Source organism: Siniperca chuatsi, linkage group LG17, assembly GCF_020085105.1.
Source record: "Siniperca chuatsi isolate FFG_IHB_CAS linkage group LG17, ASM2008510v1, whole genome shotgun sequence".
NCBI lineage: Eukaryota > Metazoa > Chordata > Actinopteri > Centrarchiformes > Sinipercidae > Siniperca > Siniperca chuatsi.
The window spans coordinates 3,538,645-3,564,498 of record NC_058058.1 but is presented as its reverse complement, the minus strand read 5'-3'; the positions used below and the strand labels follow the sequence as shown (position 1 = coordinate 3,564,498).

The following is a 25,854-nucleotide window of genomic DNA, read 5'->3' as shown; positions in this document are numbered from 1 at the left end:
CCACTGCTTCCGCTTCCGCTCCCGTCACTCCAGCAGTTCCGCATTGTTCCAGTCCCATGGCCAAACCAGCGCCCTTCTCTGGTTCGGCGGAGGACTGCAGTGGATTCATTATGCAGTGTACCCTGGTCCTGGAAATGCAATCGCCCTTGTATCCCACTGAACGCTCCAAAATAGCCTTCGTTATCTCCCAGCTGCAAGGGAGAGCATTGCAGTGGGCAGAGTCCATCTGGTCACAAAACGGACCCGTCACCCAGTCTCTGACGAGTTTCTTAGATCACTTCCGCGAGGTATTCGGACGACCCGCCGGTGACTCCTCAGCTGGTGAGAAATTATATCAGCTTAAGCAAGGTCAGCGGTCTATCCAGGACTACGCCCTGGAATTCCGAACCCTCGCGGCAGCAAGCGGTTGGAACGAGCAATCCCTCATCACCACCTTCCGTCAGGGATTGGAACCCCGCGTACGATTGCATCTGGTGGCATACGAGGACACCATCTGCCTCGAAAGGTTTATCCAGTTAGCCATTAGGGTGGCTACTCGTATGCGGACGTGTTTGGTGGAACACCAGGATCAACCATCACACACTCACTATCCCCGTCAGCCAGAGAAACATCGCTCTCCAGAACCTGAACCCGAACCTATGCAGTTAGACTCCAACCATTTAACCCAGGCGGAGCGGCAGAGACGGCTGACCCACAGGTTGTGTCTCTACTGTGGAGCCTCAGGACATAACAGGGCCACCTGTCCCGTGAGACCACCTAAACCTATGGTGAGTGCAATAATTCATAGTCTCCCATGTAGTAGGCCTTTGTCTACAAGAATCATCCTGGTTACACCTACTCTATCCCTTCCAGTACAAGCCCTCATCGACTCCAGGTCAGCCGGCAATTTCATCTCTGGCGCCCTCTGCCGGCAACTAAAGATCAAGACTTCCTTCACGTCTACCAGTTACCGAATTACTGCCATAACCGGGAAATCAATCAGCCGTCGTGGGGTTCAGAAAGCTACTGTTCCCATCACCCTCCGGGTAGGTCTACTACATGAAGAATAACTGCATTTAATGGTTCTGGAGGGATCGACTGCAGAGGTAATCTTAGGGCGGCCTTGGTTGGAGCAACATGACCCCATCATTTCCTGGACTACAGGGGAAGTGCTGAAATGGGGCAAGTCCTGTTATCCCGGCTGTTTCCCGCGGCGACCACGACCATCCACGTATAACTCCCAGGGTCTTCCCATGTGTGCCACGTCCATCGAAAGTCCTAAGGAGAAACAGTCAGTGGACATTCCGTCTTGCTATACCGCCTATCAAGATGTTTTCTGCCCAAAGAGAGCCTCCCAGTTACCCCCGCATCGGCCATGGGACTGTGCAATAGATCTCCTACCGGGTGAACCAGTGCCCAATCGAAGAATCTATCCATTGTCCCTACCAGAACAGCAAGCCATGGGTGAGTATATTGAGGAGGCCCTAGCCCAGGGGTATATCAGACCATCCACTTCTCCAGCAGCCTCAAGCTTCTTCTTTGTGGCCAAGAAGGACGGAGGCTTGCGGCCCTGCATAGATTATAGAGCACTCAATCGGATTACCGTCAAGTTCCGTTACCCACTTCCGCTCGTCCCTGCTGCACTGGAACAACTTCGTGGTGCCACCATCTACACTAAGTTGGACCTCCGCAGCGCATACAACCTGATCCGGATACGGGAGGGAGACGAATGGAAAACAGCCTTCGTAACACCCACCGGCCATTATGAGTACCTAGTCATGCCCTACGGTCTGGCTAACGCCCCTTCCGTCTTCCAGGACTTCATCCATGAGGTGCTCCGGGAGTTCCTTCACAAATTCGTCATAGTTTACATCGATGACATCCTGATCTACTCCGTAACGAGGAAGACCATCGCCAACACGCTTGCGGAGGTCCTCGAGCGCCTCGAAGCCATCAGCTCTTCCTCAAGGCTGAGAAGTGCGAGTTCCATCGATCCTCCGTGCAGTTCCTTGGTTACGCCATCAGGAGCAGTGGCATCCAGATGGACGAGGGGAAAGTGGAGGCCATCAGGAATTGGCCCACCTCCAACTACGATAAAGGAACTACAACGATTCCTGGGGTTCGCTAACTTCTACCGCCGCTTCATTCAGGACTACAGCAGGATAGTCCACCCTTTGACCAGTCTCCTTCACAACAAGCCCAAGTCTCTGTCCTGGCCACAAGCAGCACAGGAAGCTTTCGACCTCCTCAAGAGAGCATTCACCAGTGCACCGCTCCTCACCCATCCAGACCCCGAGAAACCCTTCACAGTCGAGGTGGACGCCTCTACTACGGGGGTAGGAGCGGTACTCTCACAACTACAGGGAGATCCAGCCAAACTCCACCCATGTGCTTTCTTCTCTCGGAAACTCAGCCCGGCGGAGAGAAACTACGACATCGGTGACCGTGAACTACTGGCTGTGAAGTTGGCACTAGAGGAATGGAGACATTGGTTGGAGGGTGCTCAACACCCATTCACCGTGTTAACAGATCACAAGAACCTAGAGTATGTCAAGAGAGCCAAACGTCTCAACCCGCGCCAGGTACACTGGGCCTTGTTCTTTACTAGATTCCATTTCAACATCACATATCGCCCTGGATCCAAGAACCTGAGAGCTGATGCACTTTCCCGTCTACACGCTCCAGAAAGCATCACGGAAGACCCAGAACCCATCATACCCCGGCAAGTATTCATTAATCCCATACAATGGTCAGAGAATTCTGTTCCCTCCTCCAATGTCTCCACTAACACTCCGCCGGGCTGTCCCCCCAATATTCAGTATGTTCCATACAGCTGTCAGTCATCCAGTGTTCAACTCTCAGGACTATAAACTCTCCCAGAGCACTGGAGCATGGTGCTGCTGATGCAAAGTGGCTCTCTATGGAAATGCTCTGACTGAGTCCAGCAGGGACTTGGATTACTTTGATGATGCTGTCTGTTAATGGATCAATACCTATTTTATTATTGGGTCTGACATTGGATATTTGATGTATTTGCAACAATTCTTGAAGGCTTCACAGTGTCGTTAACCAGACTAAAATCCACTTCAATAAATAATCCTGATGAACTAAAAGTGTAACTTTTATTTTCTGCATTCTTATCAATTCATTGAATAAAACTACTCTGCATTACTCTGTATGAAGAAAATACTGTATTTGTAAGTTTTAGTTTAGATTCCCTCGTATAAACTTTATTAATCTCACTCTCTCCCCACAGATATAAAGCAGCTGATCGTCCACATCGAGTTATATACAGCACCTTAGATCTGCCATTTTCCTCCAAGAATATTAAAATATCAGGGTACTGATTCACCAAAAGACTTACTGAAAGAGCTGACAGTATTTACTATTAATAAACACAAATTCATCAAATAAGTTATGTCCATGTCTATTATTAAAAGAAAAACTGCTGTCCTGTGTTGTTGTCTGAAATCCATTAAATCTGCAGAGACAGAGTGTGTCTCAGTGAAAGATTCATAGGACTTTAACATTTTAGTTTATGGTGTCATGAACAAATGATACAACTGTGTAATACATGTAAGATCTGATAGCTCTGCCAGATGTTCATCATCTATAATGTCTCTGAACTGGACAGTCACACTCTCAATTCATATTGTTGTCGAGTGTCTCTAGTGCCGCTCTACTTTGTGTGTCTTGATATAACATAAATTGTGTGAATTGTGTAGTGTTTAATCTAACTGATGAAGTGTGTGTGTGTGTGTGTGTGTGTGTGTGTCCTCAGTGAAGTGTATCAGTCTCTGCAGTAGCTTCCAGCTGCAGCAGTCACTTCAGTTTCTGTTCAGTTTGACTGAAGGAGGGAGGTTTTTGTACGACGCTTTTCACTGTGTGAACAACCACTGACTGTTGATGTAATGGCGACTCTGACAGTAGTAAACTGCTGCGTCTTCAGTCTGGACTCCACTGATGGTCAGAGTGAAGTCAGAGTTTGATCCACTGCCTGTAAAACGACCTGGAATCCCTGATGCTCGAGTGCTAGCATAGTAAATGAGGAGTTTAGGAGTTTCTCCATCTTTCTGTTGGTACCAGGCTAAATGGTGCTTGTTGCTCGAAACATAAACATTCTGACTGGTCCTACAGCTGATGGAGACGGAGCCTCCCAGAGCAGAGCTCACTGCTCCAGGCTGAGTCACTGTGACCTGGCCTCTGGACTCTGAGGATACAGAGACAAAAACATAAAGCAGCGTCATGGTTTTGTCGGCTTCAGTTCAGAGGGACGGATGTTCACGGAGGAGAGGAGCTTGATTCTCTGGACTTTACCTGTGAAGCAGCAGCAGAGGAGAGTCCAGATGAGGACGGAGATCAAAGTCATGTTTTTGATGAGGAGGATTTCTGTGGCTTCCGTTGTCATGAAGGACAGCTGTCAGTCATCCAGTGTTCAACTCTCAGGACTATAAACTCTCCCAGAGCACTGGAGCATGGTGCTGCTGATGCAAAGTGGCTCTCTATGGAAATGCTCTGACTGACTCCAACAGGGACTCTGATGATGCTGTCTATTAATGGATCAATTCTTATTTTATTATTGTATCTGGAAATTTGATGTATTTACAACAATTCTTGAAGGCTTCCCAGTGTCGTTAACCAGACTAAAATCCACTTCAAAAATAATCTTGACGCACTAAAAGTGTAACTTTTATTTTCTACATTCTGCTGCAACCAACAGGGTGGAGTTTAGTTTCCCTCATATAAACTTTATTAATCTCTCTCTCTCTGCAGTGGGTCGAGTCGTCCCCACCCTGATGGTGGGAGGAGAGCAGGAGCCCCGGGGTGCTGGAGAAGGACGGCCACTACAGCTGGAGCAGCACCCTGAGGCTCACTGCTGACCAGTGGAGGAAGGTGGGCTCTGTGACCTGTGAGGCCACCCAGGGCTCTCAGACTCCGCTCTCAGAGACACTGAGGAGAGACCAGTGTTCCCAGTTCTGACCTGACTCACTGGGACTCTGCTACAGGTTTTATTCTGCTACTGCTCTCAGTCCCTCTCTCTGGTTCTCTCATTACACATTTCAACATTAATGTTTTCTTGCTTGCTGTATTTTTAATGGTTTTAAGGGTTCAAAATAATAAAAATCATCAAATAGTCATTTCCTTCTGGTTTATATTTTAAAAAGTGACACATATTTTAATGTTGTTTTTCTTCGCCATACACTTCATATTAGAAACACTAGTTAGATAGGTATGAAGCCACAAAAATAACAAGACTATCCTGTCTTAAAATTCACTTCTTAATACTTTAATGACCTTAATGACTTTAATGAACTTTGGTAACAATACCCATAATGATTAAAGCATTTTAATAGAAAACCACCCATTTATCTTGTATCACTGAAGTCTGCTAATTGATATGGTGTATAGATTTATTTTGTACCTAGAAATGATGGTAAGTTTTATATATCTGAATAAATATAAGAATTTCAGAAATAAAAAGCAGGATATCATCTGCATAAAGTGATACAACATGACTGTGACCTAAGATTTTAACCCCAGGAATGTTTTAAATAACATGCCCAATGAAAGTGATGACAACAAAGTCTGTGTATGTAGAAAACAATTCAATTCAATTCAATTTTATTTATAGATCGCCAGTTCATAACAGAAATTATCTCATTGCACTTTTCCTATAGAGCAGGTCTAGGCCGTACTCTTAATACTATTATTTACAGACCATCTGCCACTGCCATGTTGGGTTTTAAGAGAGAGATAGAGAGGGGCAGAGACAGAGAAGGGGGGTGGGGATTACTAAAATAGTATTAATGCAATGGCAGTGGTAATATTTATATTAATAAAGTGATGATAATATGAATGATATTGATAGGAATAATAATGATAATAAAAGTAATAAGACTAACAATAACACTTGTAGTAGCAGATGATGAGCAGGAACACGGGTGCAGAAAGTGGCCCGCAATCACAGATCCAGACTCTGCAGCTCCAGAGGTCAAAACACCTGCTGAAAGTGACAGAAAGAGAGAGGAGAGAGACGAGAAAGCACAAAACTACGGGAGAGAGAAGATGTCGAGTTAGTAACATGCAGTAATAGGATACAAATGCATTCAGATGGAGAGGGAGAGGAGGAGAGAGGAAAGAGGTGCATCATGGGAAGTCTCCGGGCAGTCTAAGCCTATAGCAGCAGAAGTGATGGTTCAGGACTCACCCAAGCCAGCCCTAACTATAAGCTTTATCAAAGAGGAATGTCTTAAGCCTATTCTTAAATGTGGAGATGGCGTCTGCCTCCTGAACCCAAACTGAGACCTGATTCCACAGGAGAGGAGCTTGATAACTGAAGGCTCTGGCTCCCATTCTACTTTTGGTGACTCTAGGAACCACAAGTAACCCTGCATCCTGGGAGCACAGTGTTCTAGTGGGGTTAAGATATGAACGTGCTTGACCATTAAGAGCTCTGTAGGTGAAAGAAGGATTTTAAATTCTATTCTGGATTTTACAGGGAGTCAGGGCAGACAAGCTAATATTGGAGAAATATGATCTCTTTTTCTAGTTCTTGTCAGTACACGTGCCGCAGCATTCTGGATTCACTGGAGAGTCTTCAGGGACTTATTCGGGCAGCCTGATAATAAGGAATTGCATTCGTCCAGCCTAGAAGTAACAAATGCATGGAATAGCTTTTTGGCATAATTTTCAGACAGGATGTGCCTGATTTTTGCAATGTTACGTAGGTGAAAGAAGGCAGTCCTTGAAGTTTGTTTCATGTGGGAGTTAAAGGACAAATCCTGATCAATGATAACTCAGAGGTTCCTTACGGTGGTGGTGGAGGCCAGGGCAATGTCAACTACCGACATTGTCTTTACATATGTACACACCAACTCAACATTAACTTTAATAACCTCCGATTGGCGTAATCGAGAGTCATTACCGCCGACGTGAATAACAGTCTTACTGTATTTACACTTATCCTTAGCCAGCAGTTTTAAAAGGATTCAACGTCGCCCACTCTGGCCCCAGGAATACATTTGACTATGGTCGCTGGTGTCGCTAACTTCACGTTTCTCAAAATGGAGCTGCCGATAATCAGAGATGGTTTCTCAGCGGGTGTGTCGCTGAGTGGGGAGAACTTGTTAGAAACGTGAACAGGTTGGTGATGAACCGTGGGCTTCTGCTTAGGGCTATGCTTCCTTCGGACAGTCACCCAGCCTCCCTGGTTTCCTGGCTGCTCGGGAGACGGCTAACAGGAGCTACCTCTGGTCGATCCGCACCGGCTACTGGGGGGGGGGCTGGCTAACTACAGCAGCTAATGATAGAGTTCCCATGGTGTGGAACCGCATTTCCAATTCACTGAGGCTTCTGTGAAGAAAAGAAAAAACAATTCATCTCATCAGTGATATCCATGTGTATAATTACAGGAATAACTGCTGTCTTAATAATCACAGTAGATCCATTAAATCCACAGAGACTGGGTTTGTCTCGGGGTCAGATCACTAATATTTTACAACAGCAGGTGATAATTTAAAAAAGAAATGTAAGGGTTATTTACGCAACACATCTGATAGCTCTGTCAGTACAACCTGATTTATACCTGTGTCACTGTATTTACACCTCCATCTTTTTGCAATATCTCTGTAGGAACACAGAGGGGCATGCTGTAACTTATGTATAACCTTTATAAACGTTTAACTCCATGTAGCAGTGTTACACAGACTGTACACACACCACAGGAGCTGTGGTTGCTCTGCATAGTGTACTTCGAGTTAACTGCTACATTTTGCAATTCCTGTATTTACAGCTTTTCAGTCTTTGTGTTGTGACATGTTCATCTGCACTCTCAGGCTCTCACCTTGATACTGATGTGTAAATGAAGCTTTACAGAATTAGATTTTCTTCATAACACATATATTTTGCTTTAAGAGGTTGATATTCATTGTTTGCCCTTCTGTTTGTTTTTAATACTTCTTGCAACACTTGATTTGCTGTCAGTGACTGAATTTCCATCTGCTGAGGAAGCTCATGTGATATGATTGAAAGCCCCACAACAGTTAGTGGATGGATGTTGTGCAGAGGTTTAGCTGTTTCCAAGATTAAGAATATATATATACTGTAGCTACTGTTATATTAATAGGTAAGTTATGTCATTCTAATTGTTTCCTTCCGATGACATAACTTGATATATTTAAAATGTTTTCTAAATTTCTTTGGACAAGCTTTGATCACGGTTTCAGGATGCTTTCTGATGCTGATCTGTGTCTTCATATTTTCTTTTGAATAAAGTTGAGTTAGCTATGATCCAGTATGAATCTGAGGTCAAAGGTCATGACCAAGCCTTTTCTCCTTAACTGTCCCAGGTTGGTTCCTCTTGAATCATTTGCAAATCAGATAAGAACATGGGATTTTAATGGGACATGAATTAATGGTGAGAAACTGTCATGAAGAAAGTAATTTGATTTACACCAAGATCATTTTTTTAAATCATTGAAGTTATTTTCCTACATGCTCATGGGTGGTTAAAATCAACAACGGTTAAATGTTTCATTTGCTTGAGTGTGTGTGTGTGTGTGTGTGTGTGTGTGTGTGTGTGTGTGTGTGTGTGTGTGTGTGTCTCAGTGAAGTGTATCAGTCTCTGCAGTAGCTTCCAGCTGCAGCAGTCACTTCAGTTTCTGTTCAGTCTGACTGAGGGAGGTTTTTGTACGACGCTTTTTCACTGTGTGAACACATGCTGACTGTTGATATAGTGTTCACTCTGACAGTAGTAAACTGCTGCATCTTCAGTCTGGACTCCACTGATGGTCAGAGTGAAGTCAGAGTTTGATCCAATGCCTGTAAAACGAACTGGAATCCCTGATGCTCGAGTGCTAGCACCGTAAATGAGGAGTTTAGGAGTTTCTCCATCTCTCTGTTGGAACCAGGCTAAATAGTTTGAGCTCTGAACATTCTGACTGGTCCTACAGCTGATGGAGACGGAGCCTCCCAGAGCAGAGCTCACTGCTCCAGGCTGAGTCACTGTGACCTGGCCTCTGGACTCTGAGGATACAGAGACAAAAACATAAAGCAGCGTCATGGTTTTGTCGCCTTCATTTCAGAGGGACGGATGTTCGCAGAGGAGAGGAGCTTGATTCTCTGGACTTTACCTGTGAAGCAGCAGCAGAGGAGAGTCCAGATGAGGACGGAGATCAAAGTCATGTTTTTGATGAGGAGGATTTCTGTGGCTTCTGTTGTCATGAAGGACAGCTGTCAGTCATCCAGTGTTCAACTCTCAGGACTATAAACTCTCCCAGAGCACTGGAGCATGGTGCTGCTGATGCAAAGTGGCTCTCTATGGAAATGCTCTGACTGACTCCAGCAGGGACTCTGATGATGCTGTTTCCCAATGGATCAATCAGTTTGTCGTAAAAGTGATTAGGAATTTTTGAAAAACCTGTTTGACATGATTTTGGCTTAATTCATCAAGACATATTTTGTTTCCAAATGTCTCCTTTCTTATTTGAATGTATTGCTAGAGCAATTACAATAAATATAATAGGAAATCATTATGTATATTTTTGTGGAAATTTTTGTGGAAATTTGTTACTGTTGTTTTTATTGACACTTTTCTTTTTATCTGAATACATTTTACAAACAGAGACTAATTCTGGTGAGTTTGTTTGTGTCAAAGTCAGAGAGCCGTGTCTCTCTTCAGTGAGAGGTTTTTGTACGGCGGCTCAATGAGTTTGTATCACTGTGGTTGACTTTTGGTGGAGGAACCAGACTGGATGTTGGAAGTAAGTCAAATGTTCTCAAAATTTGTATTGTTTCAGGAGCTATTTTTCTCTATAATTTCTTCATTCCAGAAAAAAATAGTTTCCTTTTCATTGTAATGTCTAATTTTTGTACAAATATTTTGCACTAAGATAAAAAGTTTACTTCAGCAATAAAAATTAAATAAAACTCATTCCCATGAAGATAAAATATTAAGCCAGAGAAGAAATGATTGTTTCCAATTTTAATGGTAAAGTTGCATCTTGATGGCCTGTAGGTTTAGTTCAGTCTGACAAAGTCAGAGAGCCGTGTCTCTCTACAGTGAGAGGTTTTTGTACGGCGGCTCAATGAGTTTGTATCACTGTGGAACACGTTCGGTGGAGGAACCAGACTGGATGTTGGAAGTAAGTTTCTGCACAAATACTTAAAATAATATTGTAAATTAATGTTTTAAATTCAGTTTTTGGATGTTTGAAGCAGATAAATAGATCTTGTTTTAATTAGAAAATATTAAGTATTCATGATTTTATTTCTCCTCCTTTATCAACTCAGAGCAGTTTTACTAAACTTTCGTTACAAATTCCTTTCATACTGAAATTCAAACAGCTTGAAGTGTAGAAAGGATAAAACTTCAATCTTAATGTAAAAGTGTTTGCCTAGATTTGTTTAAACTTTTCCACCACGATGATAACTGTTGTTACGATTAATTAAAAAATAGCTTTCTTCAAGAAAAGTGATTGAAGTCAAAGATGGGTATTTGAAAATGTGCAAAATCGATTTCTTGTGTCATATATTGTTTCAAACAGTTTGGTAATGATGATTGAAATCCACATAAAGAAGATTTGATTGTTGTCAATTAACTGTTTGTATTGTTTATGTTTCCACTAAATACTTTAAAGTAATGTATAGTTAAGATTTTGGATGATTTTGATGAGAAAGTTTGAACATTTTGCCAAATCTGCAACTTTTATTTCCAGTGTAGTTTGACATATTTCAGCTCATTCTGTATGATGATTCTCTCTGCGCTGATATGCATGAGAGGCTTCTTAAAGGGAAGTGAAACAATGTGTGAGTGAGTGACTGGTGGAGCAGAAAAACCATCTGACAGAAACTCCTTAAAGGAGAAAATCAGCTCTCACACAGTAACGGTGTCCAGGTGTCTGGTGGTTGATTGACAGCTGTGTGGTCCCTGTCCTCTAAGCTGATTGGTGTCTCCTAGGTGATGCCCGTCCCACCCTGACGGTGCTGCCCCCCTCCAGTGAGGAGCTGCAGCAGGGGAAGGCCACGCTCATGTGCCTGGCCAACAAGGGCTTCCCCTCAGACTGGAGTCTGGCCTGGAAGGTGGACGGCAGCAGCAGCAGCAGCTGGGAGGAGAGCAGGAGCCCCGGGGTGCTGGAGAAGGACGGCCGCTACAGCTGGAGCAGCACCCTGAGGCTCCCTGCAGACCAGTGGAGGAAGGTGGGCTCTGTGACCTGTGAGGCCACCCAGGGCTCTCCAGACTCCGGTCTCAGAGACACTGAGGAGAGACCAGTGTCCCCAGTCCTGACCTGACTCACTGGGACTCTGCTACTGGTTTTACTCTGCTACTGCTCTCAGTCTGCACTCTGCAACACTGTCTCTCTCTTTCTGTCATCAGATCATTTTAACATTATTCAACTTTAAGTAGTGACGTTTCATTGTTGTAATAATGCTCATGCTGTTAATCCTGCAAGAAAATAAAAACGTAATTTCAAATTAAATCATATTTCATAAAAGATGCCTTTAACTTCATTTTATCAGTGCAAGATTATAACTGATGTCAATGTACGACTTTCTCATTACTGGTGATGGTTTTATTTATACACTCTGGGATTACATTAATGCAGGTATAAACAAGGTGTGAATGATGGATGAAAGGGGGCCATTTTGATGTTTAAAAGTGTAGTTTACTTAAATCTACATTACTCAATACAGTTTAAAGGATTAAAAACAAATGAGTATTGTCAGCATGAGATAATATCACTCGGTTCTTATCTCAGATTTTTGCACCAAAGATTTAATGTCAGTGATGCATATCTGTCATTTGTTATTATTTACATGATGCTTAAAATGTTGTTATTGCACTGGTCGATGGTTTTCAGATGTAAAAATATTCTTATATGTCATTATATCTTAAAGTTTATTAGCTGCAGAGAGAAGACTTTATTGCCTGTTTTCTCTGTTTAGAACAGATGTAGTTTTTTTAAAAACTTATATTTTGAGTAATCTAACATGGGTTAACCCTTTCATGGAAAATCCCCCAGGTATCTCTAAACCCTGAGTTAAATGAGGATTCCTATTTGGTAAATGTTTTATTTGCATGAAGACAATATACTCAGTCCTGTCAATAAATCTACAAACATTTGAATAAAAATGATTTCAGGCTTTGAAATAAAAGACTCATCAGTAAAAGACTCAAAAATAACAAATGAATATGCGAAACTAACAAAACATGAACGTGATCTCAAATTTTGCAGAATCTACATGTAGGTGCATTGAATTTAAATTAAATACTCAACCTCAAATAAAGGAAAACTTATGAAACCACTAATGTCTCACTGTATTAAATTATTTTTTACAGTATCATTGGAATGAGTCTTAAATCTTTTGAAATCTCTGTTTCACTAAAATATAACCTTAAAACTGTGTGAGTTTAGTTCTCATTAGTTGTTTATGTTTTTTTTTTTGGAATTCTTTCATTTAACTAAACATTTTGTACGATCATTTCAGCACAAGATGCATTCAGTAGCTATTCTGGAGCTTTAATCGAAATCCATGACCTTCCTCAGCAGATTGAGTTTTTGCATATGCTTTATATATGTGCAGTTAAAGTCATTTATGTAGATATAGTTATATCAAAGAGGACACTTATGTCTTTTGTTATTACAATTCCTATTCATCTTTTTAGTTGACACAAGTTTTTATTTTAAACAATATTTTCTGATATTTGAGGATCTACAGGTTTTGTTTTATCCTGGATGTGATTGGGGCTGATTAAGGGCAAGAGTGTAATTAGGAGCAGGTGTGGGTGATTACGGGCTGGTGAGGACATGACAGGCTGTGACAGCTGATCTGTGTCTTCATATTTTCCTTTGAGTGCATATAGTTGAAATAGCTGTGATCCAGTATGAAGCTGAGGTCAAAGGTCATGACCAAGACTTTTCTCATAAAGTGTCTTGGTTTGGCTCCTTTCTATTCATTGGCAAATCAGATAACATCATGGGATTATAATGGGACATGAATGGATGGTGAGAAGCTGAAATGGAGAAAGTCATTTAATTTCCATCAATATCATTTTTTGTCACTAAAGTTATTTTGCTACATGTTCATGGGTTCATGGTTAAAAATGGGTTTGTTATTAATGACAAAAATGGGATCAAATCCTAATGTGCTATGAACTGATGGTGAGAAGCTGTGATGGTAAACTTAATTTATTTTAATGTAACTGTCCAGTTCCTATTAATAAATAGAACAGTTTGTTTATGTCCATTGATAATTATATAATTTGCTTATTCAATTATTTCAATAGATTATTAGTTCTGATCCAGTTAAATGAAATTGTCAATGTCTGTGTGTGTGTGTGTGTGTGTGTGTGTGTGAGTCCTCACTTAAGTGTATCATTCTCTGCAGTAGCTTCCAGCTGCAGCAGTCACTTCAGTTTCTATCTGTGTCCACAATAAAACTAATGATGAAATTTGATGTTTTGGTATCTGTAATCGCTCTATTGTTACACACTTTGAAATTTTATGATTTTCCAGTAAGTCCTGTTTGTAATTGTTTCATTCTGTAAATCTGAATTGGTGTGTGTGTGTGTGTGTCCTCAGTGAAGTGTATCAGTCTCTGCAGTTACTTCAGTTTCTGTTCAGTCTGACTGAGGGAGGTTTTGTACGACGCTTTTTCACTGTGTGAACACATCCTGACTGTTGATGTAGTGATAACTCTGGCAGTAGTAAACTGCTGCATCTTGAGTCTGGACTCCACTGATGGAGAGTGAAGTCAGAGTTTGATCCACTGCCTGTAAAACGACCTGGAATCCCTGATGCTCGAGTGCTAGCAAAGTAAATGAGGAGTTTAGGAGTTTCTCCATCTCTCTGTTGGTACCAGGCTAAATAGTGCTTGTTGGCTTATAAAATAAACATTCTGACTGGTCCTACAGCTGATGGAGACGGAGCCTCCCAGAGCAGAGCTCACTGCTCCAGGCTGAGTCACTGTGACCTGGCCTCTGGACTCTGAGGATACAGAGACAAAAACATAAAGCAGCGTCATGGTTTTGTCGGCTTCATTTCAGAGGGACGTATGTTCACGGAGGAGAGGAGCTTGATTCTCTGGACTTTACCTGTGAAGCAGCAGCAGAGGAGAGTCCAGATGAGGACGGAGATCAAAGTCATGTTTTTGATGAGGAGGATTTCTGTGGCTTCTGTTGTCATGAAGGACAGCTGTCAGTCATCCAGTGTTCAACTCTCAGGACTATAAACTCTCCCAGAGCACTGGAGCATGGTGCTGCTGATGCAAAGTGGCTCTCTATGGAAATGCTCTGACTGACTCCAACAGAGACTCTGATGATGCTGTTTATTAATAGATCAATACTTATATATACAAAAAAGCATATCCTGACTTTACCTGAACTGGCTGTTTATTTTACTGTTTATTTTATTGCTTTTGTGTATTTTACGTGTTTTATTTCTTTATATTTCGTCATTCACTGTGGTATTTTATTTCTCTTGTTGTGAAGCACTTTGTACTTTGTTTTGATAAGTGCTCTATAAATAAAGTTTTCTTATTATTACTTATTTTATTGTGTCTGACATTTGAAATTTGAAGGCTTCCCAGTGTCGTTAACCAGAATAAAATCCACTACAATAAAAAAATCCTGTCACACAAAAATGTTTTACTTTTTCTTCTCGTCTACATTCTCATCAGTTAATTGTAGAAAACTACTCTGCATGGTTACTGAGCCCAACAGAACTAGTAGCCTCCTCTGCTGCAGCCAACAAGGTGGAGTTTAGTTTCCCTCATGTAAATTTTATTAATCTCTCTCTCTCTCTGCAGTGGGTCGAGTAGTCCCCACCCTGACGGTGCTGCCCCCCTCCAGAGAGGAGCTGCAGCAGGGGAAGGCCACGCTCATGTGCCTGGCCAACAAGGGCTTCCCCTCAGACTGGAGTCTGACCTGGAAGGTGGACGGCAGCAGCAGCAGCAGCAGCTGGGAGGAGAGCAGGAGCCCCGGGGTGCTGGAGAAGGACGGCCACTACAGTCCTGACCTGACTCACTGGGACTCTGCTACTGGTTTTACTCTGCTACTGCTCTCAGTCTGCACTCTCTCACTCTCTCTCACTTTCTTTTGTCTCATGACATGTTTCAACATTGACGTGTTCTTGCTTGTTGATGGTTTCAACATTTTAAAACAATAAAGATTATATCGTGTATTTCAAAAGTGAATTGTCTTTTGACATGTATTATAGACTACGAACATTAGTCAGATTAATGCACATTGTCACATCTGAAACAGATTTAAGACTGTGGCTATTCTTCTATAGTTGTTCCAGTTTTATATATATATATTAATTAACTTTGGTAACAATTCACATAGTAAGACCATTTTAATGGTAAAACACAAAGCTGTTTGTTATTACTAATGTCTACCCTTGTGGAAGATCAGTGTGTTGATATGTTCTTAATTTGTATCTAGAAATGATTCTGAAGATCTGAATTTTATAGTCTAAAAAACTACAATAAGGATCTTTGAGATCAGAAATATAAAGGAGGGTATCATCTGCATAAAGTCACACAACATGAATATTATTTGAGATTTTCCACCAGATAGTGTTTAAATGAGACAGAGTAACTTCACCAAAAGACTTGCCACACAAACGAGAAGATAGCACAGTCTCTGCCTCTTGCTGTTGTAATCAAACAATAAGACCTATTCATTAAATCACTGGTTTCCATGCATATTATAAATCTGTAACTGACGTCATAAGTTGCTGTTTTGACTTAAAACAGTGGGTCCATTTAAACTTAAGACACAGAGTTTGTCTCAGGGTCAGATTGATAGGATTTTGTAACTTTCTCTGAACATTTTACAAAGAATCATTCTCAGTGTCCTATTCTGTATTGAAGTGTGCTGTATTATATAGTTTATCGAGATGATCTAATTAACAACAAGACACTCAACGTGTTTGAGTGTAATAAAATGTACCAACGATACTGTGTAATTCAGAAATGCATGAATATATTTTCTTTTGTTAAGTGCTGAAATTCTTTGATAATTTTCTGCTCTGAGTTTGACAATTTGAAGTTTCTGGCTTTTTCAAAGTTTCAAATTAAGCATTTATTAAACATTTGTACCAAAATGTTGATTATGTGTTTTACTGTTACTTAAACTAGAATGTTTTAAGAACTGAAATGATCTAATATCAATTCTGACTTTGAGCCAACGTATACTTGCGTGCAAATTGCACAAAGAATACTCCTGAAACTATATTTAACAGAAATATGAAAAACGTTTTAATGCTGAAAGTGCTGTTGTGGTCTACCATAAAATATATGTTAATCAATCCTGTAGTGTTTTAATTTCTGTGCAGCTGTTCGTTCAGATCAGTTCCTCTCTAGAAGAGGGAGGTTTTTGTACGACGTTGAATCACTTTGTGAATGGCCAGCTGTTACAGTGCTGACAATAATAATCTCCTGTATCTTCAGTCTGGACTCCACTGATGGTCAGAGTGAAGTCAGTCCCAGATCCACTTCCACTAAAACGATCTGAAACTCCAGACTGATGAGTTGTAGAATAATAAATCAGGAGTTTGGGAGCTTCTCCAGGTTTCTGAAGGTACCAGTTGAGGCAAGTACCAACACTTGAACTGGCTTTACATCTGATAGAGACAGCCTGTCCTGGAACAACAGACTGAGATTCAGGAGACTGAGTCAGGATGATTTCTCCTGATGAATCTGGAAAACATGAAAAAGAGCAGAAGGGTTATTGAGACAAATCCACTTTGGAGAGAGATGATCAACATCCAAACAGAAGAGTCTAATTTCTTTAACATGGAGAGTAGATGGAAGAAGGTAAATGCTGCTCGTTTCAGTGTTTCTCCATCACAGCAGAACATCATTGTGGTGAACCTGTTTGCATCCTGAAGCAAAGTTTTCAGAAGAGAGTCTCACCCTGAACAAGGAGCCCCAGGGTGGCCAGCAGTAGAATCAGTGACATCATCATTGTGCTGCTGGCGTGTCAGTGGCTCTGAAAGGCCTGGACAGCCACTGATCAACACTGGCCTCTTAACGGCTGGGAGCAGAGAGGCAGGACACATATGCAAACATACAGAGTCAGTGAACTGTAGCTGTCCTCAACATATCATGGTGTTTCCCCCTCAGTGCTGAGAGCGTTGCCCTGCATATTTACATATTTACATGTAGAGGATATTGAAAAGTCTGGTAGAAAACTGATCCCGGTTTTTTCTGTGTTTCCAGTTTGGTAATATGGTCTTTCTTGACAGTGATTAATTATATTAATATTAATGCAGGTTTAACATGTTTAGGTACAAGGTAATTTATTTATCATTATACAACACAAGGTTGTATAATGAAAATAAGTTAGTAGTCCCTTCATGCTACACACAGGAAGTTTTTTCTTGCTACTGTCGCCAAATGCTTGCTCATGGTGGAATTTGTTGGGTCTCTGTAAAGGTCTAAACCTGCTCTATAGGAAAAGTGCAATGAGATAACTTCTGTTATGAGTTGGCGCTATATAAATATATTGAAGTGAATTATAAGATATACTGTATGTGTCTTACAAATGAAATGTGACATTGGTAGAAATTCTCATGTTTAAAAGTTTTAGAGTCCAGAAAGTTTAATGAATCGGAGTAATAATAATAATTATAACACACTTTATTTATAGAGCACTTATCAAAACAAAGTACAAAGTGCTTCACAGAGAGAGAAAATTAAATACCACAGTGAATGATAAAATACATGATGGGCAAAAATTAAATAAGAGATAATAACAATAAAGACCTCCAGAGCTTCTCGTGATCACGGGCCTCTTTCAGTAACTTTCAGTAAGAGGAGGAGGAGGACTTGACCGCTGGAAAATGGGAGCGTCCCTCCAGTGGAGGGAAGCCCTGCGTTTCCAGGATGTCAAACCTGTTTGCCAGCGGGAGTGAAGGAGGGGGAGGTGGGCGCTTTGCACCATGTCAGTGCTCCAGTTGACGTGGACTCGAACCCACTGGAGACTTCTCACCACCCCCGCCGACGAGTGACCGTGCCTCCACTGGGACATGGCAAGGAGTAGAAAAGGCCATTGCTTTGGGCTTTGCACCCATGAGGAGCGACTGATCTTCAGGCTTAGCTGAAACAACTTCATGCCCGGGCGCCTGTGATGATGGAGCCAAGCCACGAAGGAGTGGGATCATAAGCTAGACTCCCTCAAGCTTAAAATCCTCAATAAAAGCGACCGGCTAGCCTAGCCGCCAGGCTAAAAACAAACCGAGATGAGCTAGCAGCAGTGGAGGTATTCCGGTAAACCACGTTGAGTTGACAGCCAACTTAAAATAACTTCAAATAAAGATCCACACGTCCGATGACTAAAAACTTTTACCATGTTAAAACATATGGGTAAAAAATAGCCAGGATAAAAGTGTAGCATGAAAAGTGGCTCAAAAACTGGATAAAATGTCAAATCCTGACGGTTTAAGACGTTGCCTCTGGCGGGCACACACAACGCCGACGCATGCGTACATGAACTATTAGAGTAAACTACAAAGCCTGAGAAGAATTTATTGCATTGAACATTTGGCATTGAATGCCAAAAAGAGTACGATCTATGCTTGGTTGGAGAACCAGGTTTGAGAGGTCGTTGCATGGCGTTAATAACACCCTGGATACTGAGATGTCCCAAAGCCTGACCATGAGGAGGAGGAGGAGGAGACTCACATCCTTATTGTGCAGGACTTCCTGCTTTACACCTACGGATCTTTGATCGACGTGCTGAACCAACGGTACTTTATTTCCATCACATGTGATGAATACAAAAAGAGGAGGTGCTCTAGGAACTACACGGTGCCTGACCCCCCCGGCCTGTTGGATGGCCACGTCCGGCCCATGTATTTGAAATACAAGAACTTCTCCAAATCTACATTTCAATGACAACTGGGCAACTCCATCTGCTGAGGAAGATCATGTGATAGGATTGAAAGCTTCACAACAGTTAGTGGATGGAAGTTGTGCAGATTGTTTTGGTGTTTCCATGGTCAAGAATGAATTTTAATCGCAGTGTATTTGTTGGGTTTTTGAGTTGCATGTAGGGGAAAATGTGTTATTGCATTATATATATATATATATATATATACAGTAAGAGTTATTTATGTAGATCTAGTCATATTAAGTAGGTAACTTATGTCTTTTGCCTTTTTATGATTTCATTTGATTTTGAGCTTTTCATTAGATAACATAGTTTTACATATTTAAAGTAATATTTTGTGTGATTTGAAGGATGTACAGGTTTTGTTTGGACATTTTTTATTGCAAAGGTTTCTGATGCTGATCTATGTCTTTGCATTTTCCGGAAATTGTTGAGAAAACTGTGATCCAGTATGAAGCTGAGGTCAAAGCTGATGGCCGAGCCTTTTCTCATTAACTGTCCCAGGTTGGCCTTTATATTCTTCAGAAAATTGATAAGAACATGAGATTATAATGAGATATGAATGGATGGTGAGAAAATGTGACGGAGAAAGTAATTTGGTTTCCATCAAGATAATTTTTTTGTTGTTAAATTTGTTTTGATACATATTCACTGGTGGTTAAACCAACAATGGTGAAATGTTCAAACCGCTAAATGAATTTGTCTGTGTGCAGCGTGTGTGTGTGTGTGTGTGTGTGTGTGTGTGTGTGTCCTCAGTGAAGTGTATCAGTCTCTGCGGTAGCTTCCAGCTGCAGCAGTCACTTCAGTTTCTGTTCAGTCTGACTGAGGGAGGTTTTTGTACAACGCTTTTTCACTGTGTGAACACATACTGACTGTTGATCTCATGATAACTCTTACAGTAGTAAACTGCTGCATCTTCAGTCTGGACTCCACTGATGGTCAGAGTAAAGTCAGAGTTTGATCCACTGCCTGTAAAACGATCTGGAATTCCTGATGCTCGAGTGCTAGCAAAGTAAATGAGGAGTTTAGGAGTTTCTCCATCTCTCTGTTGGTACCAGGCTAAACGGTTTGAGCTATAAACATTCTGACTGGTCCTACAGCTGATGGAGACGGAGCCTCCCAGAGCAGAGCTCACTGCTCCAGGCTGAGTCACTGTGTACTGACCGCTGGACTCTGAGGATACAGAGACAAAAACATAAAGCAGCGTCATGGTTTTGTCGGCTTCATTTCAGAGGGACGGATGTTCACGGAGGAGAGGAGCTTGATTCTCGGGACTTTACCTGTGAAGCAGCAGCAGAGGAGAGTCCAGATGAGGACGCAGATCAAAGTCATGTTTTTGATGAGGAGGATTTCTGTGGCTTCTGTTGTCATGAAGGACAGCTGTCAGTCATCCAGTGTTCAACTCTCAGGACTATAAACTCTCCCAGAGCACTGGAGCATGGTGCTGCTGATGCAAAGTGGCTCTCTATGGAAATGCTCTGACTGACTCCAACAGGGACTCTGATGATGAGGTCTATTAATGGATCAATACTTATTATCTTATTGGGTCTGACATTTGAAATTTGATGTAAGCGCAACAATTCTTGAAGGCTTCACAGTGTCGATAACCAGATTAAAATCCACTTTTAAATAAATAATCTTGATGCAATAACAGTGTAACTTTTATTTTCTGCATTCTTATCAATTCATTGAATAAAACTACTCTGCATAACTCTGTATGAAGAAAATACTGTAATTGTAATATTTTGGCTCAAGAACTCTTTTGGTTCATTGTTTAATGTGCATGGCTATCTTTCTCCCAGTCTAATGATTTTAAAGCCATTATTTTAATGATAGATGATTATTTTAGAAAGACATGATGAGACGATGTAATGCAGGTCACATCTGACAGCTCTGTCAGTGCAGCCTGACAGTGCTTAGCTGTGGTATCCTAAAGCAGGTAGGAGCTGCTGTGAACAGATGAAACTCTCTCTCCTCAGCACCACTGTTCCTGCTTTGTGTGACAAAGTGAATGTGAGAGAAAGTAAACGCAGCTGCTCTGGGTTTTTCTTATGACAATAATGGTCACCACTGCCATCTAATGTTGTGGCTGTGCTAAAACAGGTAACAGGTAGAGGTTACACAGAACTGACAATCAATCACCTGCTGTGCTGATACGTGATCTGATCTCCTCAATGCATAACTTCATGTCACATTTCCGATGTTTTAAAATCTAAAAATTATTGTTTTCATTTTGAGTTTTTAAAGTTTTAACTGTAACCATCAGGCCACAAGGCTGCTTGTCACACGCGGTCACAAGCAATACTGGCACACCCTAAGGAACTGTACTGTCACCGTATATATTCCCCACATCTGACTTCTGCTTCGACTCGGGAACGTGCCACTTATAGAAGTTCTTGGATGACTCCTCCATTGTCGGCTGTATCACAGATGATAAGGAGGAGTAGTACAGAGTCATAGGATGGTGCGACAGCTACCACCTACAGCTCAACATCGGGAAAACCAAGGAGCTGCTGGTCCAGCACATCAAGAGGCCCCCCACCCCTGTCGCCATAAGGGGTAAGGGGGTGGAGATGGTGGACACCTACAAGTTCCTATGGGTGCAACTCAGCAACAAACTGGACTGGTCAGACAACACTGAGGCTCTCTACAGGAAAGGACAGAACAGGCTGTTCTTTCTGAGGAGGCTCAGGTCCTTCAATGTGAGCACTAGGCTGCTACGACGTTCTACCAGTCTGTAGTGGCCAGTGTTCCCTTCTTTGCTGAGGTGTGCTGGGGAGGTGGCATGGGGACTTGTGGTGCCAACAAACTGGGCAAGCTGGTGAGGAAGGCCAGCTCCGTGGTGGGGATGGAACTGGACAATGTGGAGGCAGTGACAGAGAGGAGGATGAGAGGGAAGTTGAAAGCTATCATGGACAACCCTCTCATCATCCTCTCTATGCCGAGCTGAGCCGGCTCAGGAGCACGTTCAGCCACAGACTCATCCAGCCCCATAAGCCTCAAAGCGCTTAGGGGGCATGTATATACAAACAGTTGCTGTATGAGTGTATGTACTGTATGTATATTTTAGAAATTTAGAATTTTTTTCTACATTCCCTTGTGCTGCTGTGTCAAATTGAATTTCCCCTACAGGGGATCAATAAAGGTACATCTTATCTTATCTTATCTTGATTTGCTGTAAACAACTGAATTTTTCACAAAGAACATTCTTGGCATTGATGCTTCTTGTAAAATATTGGAAATCTCAATCTGAAAAGAATTTGAAGAGTCCAGCACTGTTTGTTTTCTCAGTGATAAAAGTTGCCAGAACGTTCAGAAACTGTCACAATGACACAATGAAACTAATGATGAAATTTGATGTTTTGGTATCTGTGATGGGTCTATTTTTTTTACAAACTTTCAAATGTAATGATTTTCCAGTAAGTCCTGTCTGTAATTGTTTCATCCTATAAATCTGAATTGGTGTGTGTGTGTGTGTGTGTGTGTGTGTGTCCTCAGTGAAGTGTATCAGTCTCTGCAGTAGCTTCCAGCTGCAGCACTCACTTCAGTTTCTGTTCAGTCTGACTGAGGGAGGTTTTTGTACGACGCTTTTTCACTGTGTGAACAACCACTGACTGTTGATGTAGTGATAACTCTGACAGTAGTAAACTGCTGCATCTTCAGTCTGGACTCCACTGATGGTCAGAGTGAAGTCAGAGTTTGATCCACTGCCTGTAAAACGACCTGGAATCCCTGATGCTCGAGTGCTAGCATGGTAGATGAGGAGTTTAGGAATTTCTCCATCTCTCTGTTGGTACCAGGCTAAAAGGTGCTTGTTGCTCCAAACATTAACATTCTGACTGGTCCTACAGCTGATGGAGACGGAACCTCCCAGAGCAGAGCTCACTGCTCCAGGCTGAGTCACTGTGACCTGGCCTCTGGACTCTGAGGATACAGAGACAAAAACATAAAGCAGCGTCATGGTTTTGTCGGCTTCATTTCAGAGGGACGTATGTTCACGGAGGAGAGGAGCTTGATTCTCTGGACTTTACCTGTGAAGCAGCAGCAGAGGAGAGTCCAGATGAGGACGGAGATCAAAGTCATGTTTTTGATGAGGAGGATTTCTGTGGCTTCTGTTGTCATGAAGGACAGCTGTCAGTCATCCAGTGTTCAACTCTCAGGATTATAAACTCTCCCAGAGCACTGGAGCATGGTGCTGCTGATGCAAAGTGGCTCTCTATGGAAATGTTCTGACTGACTCCAGCAGGGACTTGGATCACTCTGATGATGCTGTTTATTAATGGATCAATACTTAGTTCAGTAGTTTACAATATTCATTTGAATGTTTCAGTAATGAAGCCTGACTGTTCAGTAAGGATTCCTGCTTACATGAAGAGAACAAATACAAATTATCAATTATGAGGTTTTGGATTGAGACAAGAAATATTTAAGATAGATAACAATAAAAGCTTCACAGTCTTTATCTTATGTGTAATATTTTGGTTATAGTTAGTTATAGTTATATAAAACTCAGAATATGAAGAATATGCCTCCAATTAAAAGTGTGCCTGTTAAAACTTTTTATCTTTAGTACTGAAACCTGTCTGTTGTGGTTCAGCAGTGATGCCTGTCTGTTGCCATGGTTACTGAGCTCAGAGAGGGAAGTGAAACGTTAAAGACTAATTTAATTCAATCTGAGGAAGACCAACAGAACCAGTAGCTTCCTCTGCTGCAACCAACAGGGTGGAGTTTAGTTTCCCTCATATAAACTTTATTAATTTCTCTCTCTCTGCAGTGGATTGAGTCGTCCCCACCCTGACGGTGTTGCCCCCTCCAGCGAGGAGCTGCAGCAGGGGCTCCCTGCAGACCAGTGTGGGCTCTGTGACCTGTGAGGCCACCCAGGGCTGCCAGACTCTGGTCTCAGAGACACTGAGGAGAGACCAGTGTTCCCAGTCCTGACCTGACTCACTGGGACTCTGCTACTGGTTTTACACTGCTACTGCTCTGAGTCTGCACTCCCTCTCTCTGGTTCTCTCTTTCTCTCAACACACGTTTCAACATTAATGTTTTCTTGCTTGTTGTATTGTTGAAGGTTTTAATATTTCAGAACAATAAAAGTGTCATCTAAGATTGGTTTCCTTCTATTTTCTATTTATAAAAGTGAAGTGAAGTCTTATGACTTCTTTGCCATATATTTTGTATTAGGAACGCATGTTAGTATATGACATGAAGCCACGGTAATAACAAGACTATCCTTTTTGTATTTCAATTCTTCATAATTTAATGACTGGGGAAATGATTTTCATTGTCGTTGCAGGTCTGTCTGATATTAATGAACCTTGGTAACTATACCCATAATGATTAAAGAATTTTAATAGAAAACCAATTCAGTTCAATTCAATTTTATATATATGGCGCCAATTTATAACAGAATTCATTGGACTTTTCTTATAGAGCAAGTCTAGACCATATTCTTTATTATATCTTTACAGAGACCCGACAAGACCACCCATTTATCTTGTATCACTGAAGTCTGCTCTTGATGAAGATAGATATGTTGTATAGATTTAATTTGTACCTAGAAATGATTGTAAGTTTCAGGTCTCTGAATAAATATAAGAACGTCTGATTTCTTTTTAGGATTAGAAATAAAAAGCATTTTATCATCAGCATAAAGTGATACAACATGACTGTGATCTGAGATTTTAACCCCAGGAATGTTTTAGAATAACAGGCCCAATGAAAGTTAGGACAACACAGTCTCTGTATGTAGAAAAAAAGAAAGACCTATTCATCTCATCAGTGGTGTCCATGTGTAAGATTATAGGAATAACTACTTTCTTAATAATAACAGTTGATCCATGAAATCCACAGTTACTGGGTTTGTCTCAGAGTCAGATTACTAATATTTCATAACATCAGGTGATCAGGATGTTGACTACCTGGATGTTGACTACCAGACTGGCAGCACGTGCGTCTGCAGCACTGTGTGTCAGACAGTGTGGTCAGCAACACTGGGGCCCCTCAGGGGACCGTCCTCTCTCCCTTCCTCTTCACCATCTACACCACAGACTTCAGCTACCACACAGAGTCCTGCCACCTTCAGACGTTTTCTGATGACTCTGCTGTGGTGGGATGTATCAGCGGTGGTGATGAGACTGAGTACAGGGCTGTGGTGGGTAGCTTTGTCTCATGGTTTGAACAGAACCATCTGCAGCTCAAAGCGACTAAGTCTAAGGAGCTGGTTTTAGACCTACGAAGGGCCAAGGCACCAGTGATCCCGGTTTCCATCCAGGGGGTCAGTGTGGACATTGCTGAGGACTACAAATACCTGGGAGTACACATGGACAATAAACTGGACTGGGCTAAGAACACTCAAGCTCTTTACAGGAAGGGTCAGAACCGCCTCTATTTTCTGAGGAGGCTGAGGTCCTTCAACAAAATTTCTTTTTTGCCTTTATTTTACTGTGAGAGACTTAAAAGATTTTGAAGACATTTAACAATTCAGTAAGGGTTAAATGGTTACCTTTACATTTGTGGAGTTTCTGACTGTTAAACACTTTACCTCATAACTGTGAATGTGTTAGGTGAGTTGTTATCAAAGTCAGTGAGCCGTCTTTCTGTCACTGTGGTACAGGGAGGGAGAACCAGACTGGATGTTAACTATAAGAACATTTAACTCCTTTAATAACCCAAATTCTGTTTTCTTGTAGACTTTACTGAAATATTTAACTAGTGATTGGAATTTAATTTAATTACAGTGATGCTTGATTGTGTCACATTATGTCTCAGACTAAAATCTTCTTCAGTTAAACATTTTGTTTCACTGCAAAAAAAGTATTCTCTTTGAAGAAAATGTTCAGAAAAGTTTTTAAATTTCAGCCCAAATACTGAGCCAAGTATTGTTCATGGGTTTTCCTTGATCTTGATCAAGTACTTTACTTTATTACAAATGATTATCTTAAAACATAGCTGTTATATTTAAACAACATGCTGTAAGA

The 25,854-nt window shown here is 41.5% G+C and overlaps 7 gene segments (V, D, J or C); 2 read left to right on the top strand and 5 right to left on the bottom strand.

Annotated features, from left to right (window-relative positions):
- Positions 1-3,857: 3,857 nt before the first annotated feature.
- On the bottom strand, positions 3,858-4,409 carry LOC122864734. The segment is given in 2 exon segments: positions 3,858-4,189; positions 4,297-4,409. Coding segments are annotated over 2 exon segments (423 nt in total).
- A 4,234-nt stretch (positions 4,410-8,643) lies between these two features.
- On the bottom strand, positions 8,644-9,534 carry LOC122864309. The segment is given in 2 exon segments: positions 8,644-9,003; positions 9,111-9,534. Coding segments are annotated over 2 exon segments (414 nt in total).
- A 149-nt stretch (positions 9,535-9,683) lies between these two features.
- LOC122864733 lies at positions 9,684-11,461 on the top strand. The segment is given in 3 exon segments: positions 9,684-9,687; positions 10,044-10,121; positions 10,937-11,461. Coding segments are annotated over 3 exon segments (409 nt in total).
- The window catches only part of LOC122864322, a 44,911-nt gene continuing 28,767 nt past the window's right edge, over positions 9,711-25,854 (top strand). Inside the window, exon 1 of the C gene segment in view lies at positions 9,711-9,740.
- Positions 16,258-17,043, bottom strand: LOC122864315. The segment is given in 2 exon segments: positions 16,258-16,680; positions 16,897-17,043. Coding segments are annotated over 2 exon segments (360 nt in total).
- LOC122864311 lies at positions 19,698-20,264 on the bottom strand. The segment is given in 2 exon segments: positions 19,698-20,047; positions 20,155-20,264. Coding segments are annotated over 2 exon segments (414 nt in total).
- On the bottom strand, positions 22,446-23,015 carry LOC122864303. The segment is given in 2 exon segments: positions 22,446-22,798; positions 22,906-23,015. Coding segments are annotated over 2 exon segments (423 nt in total).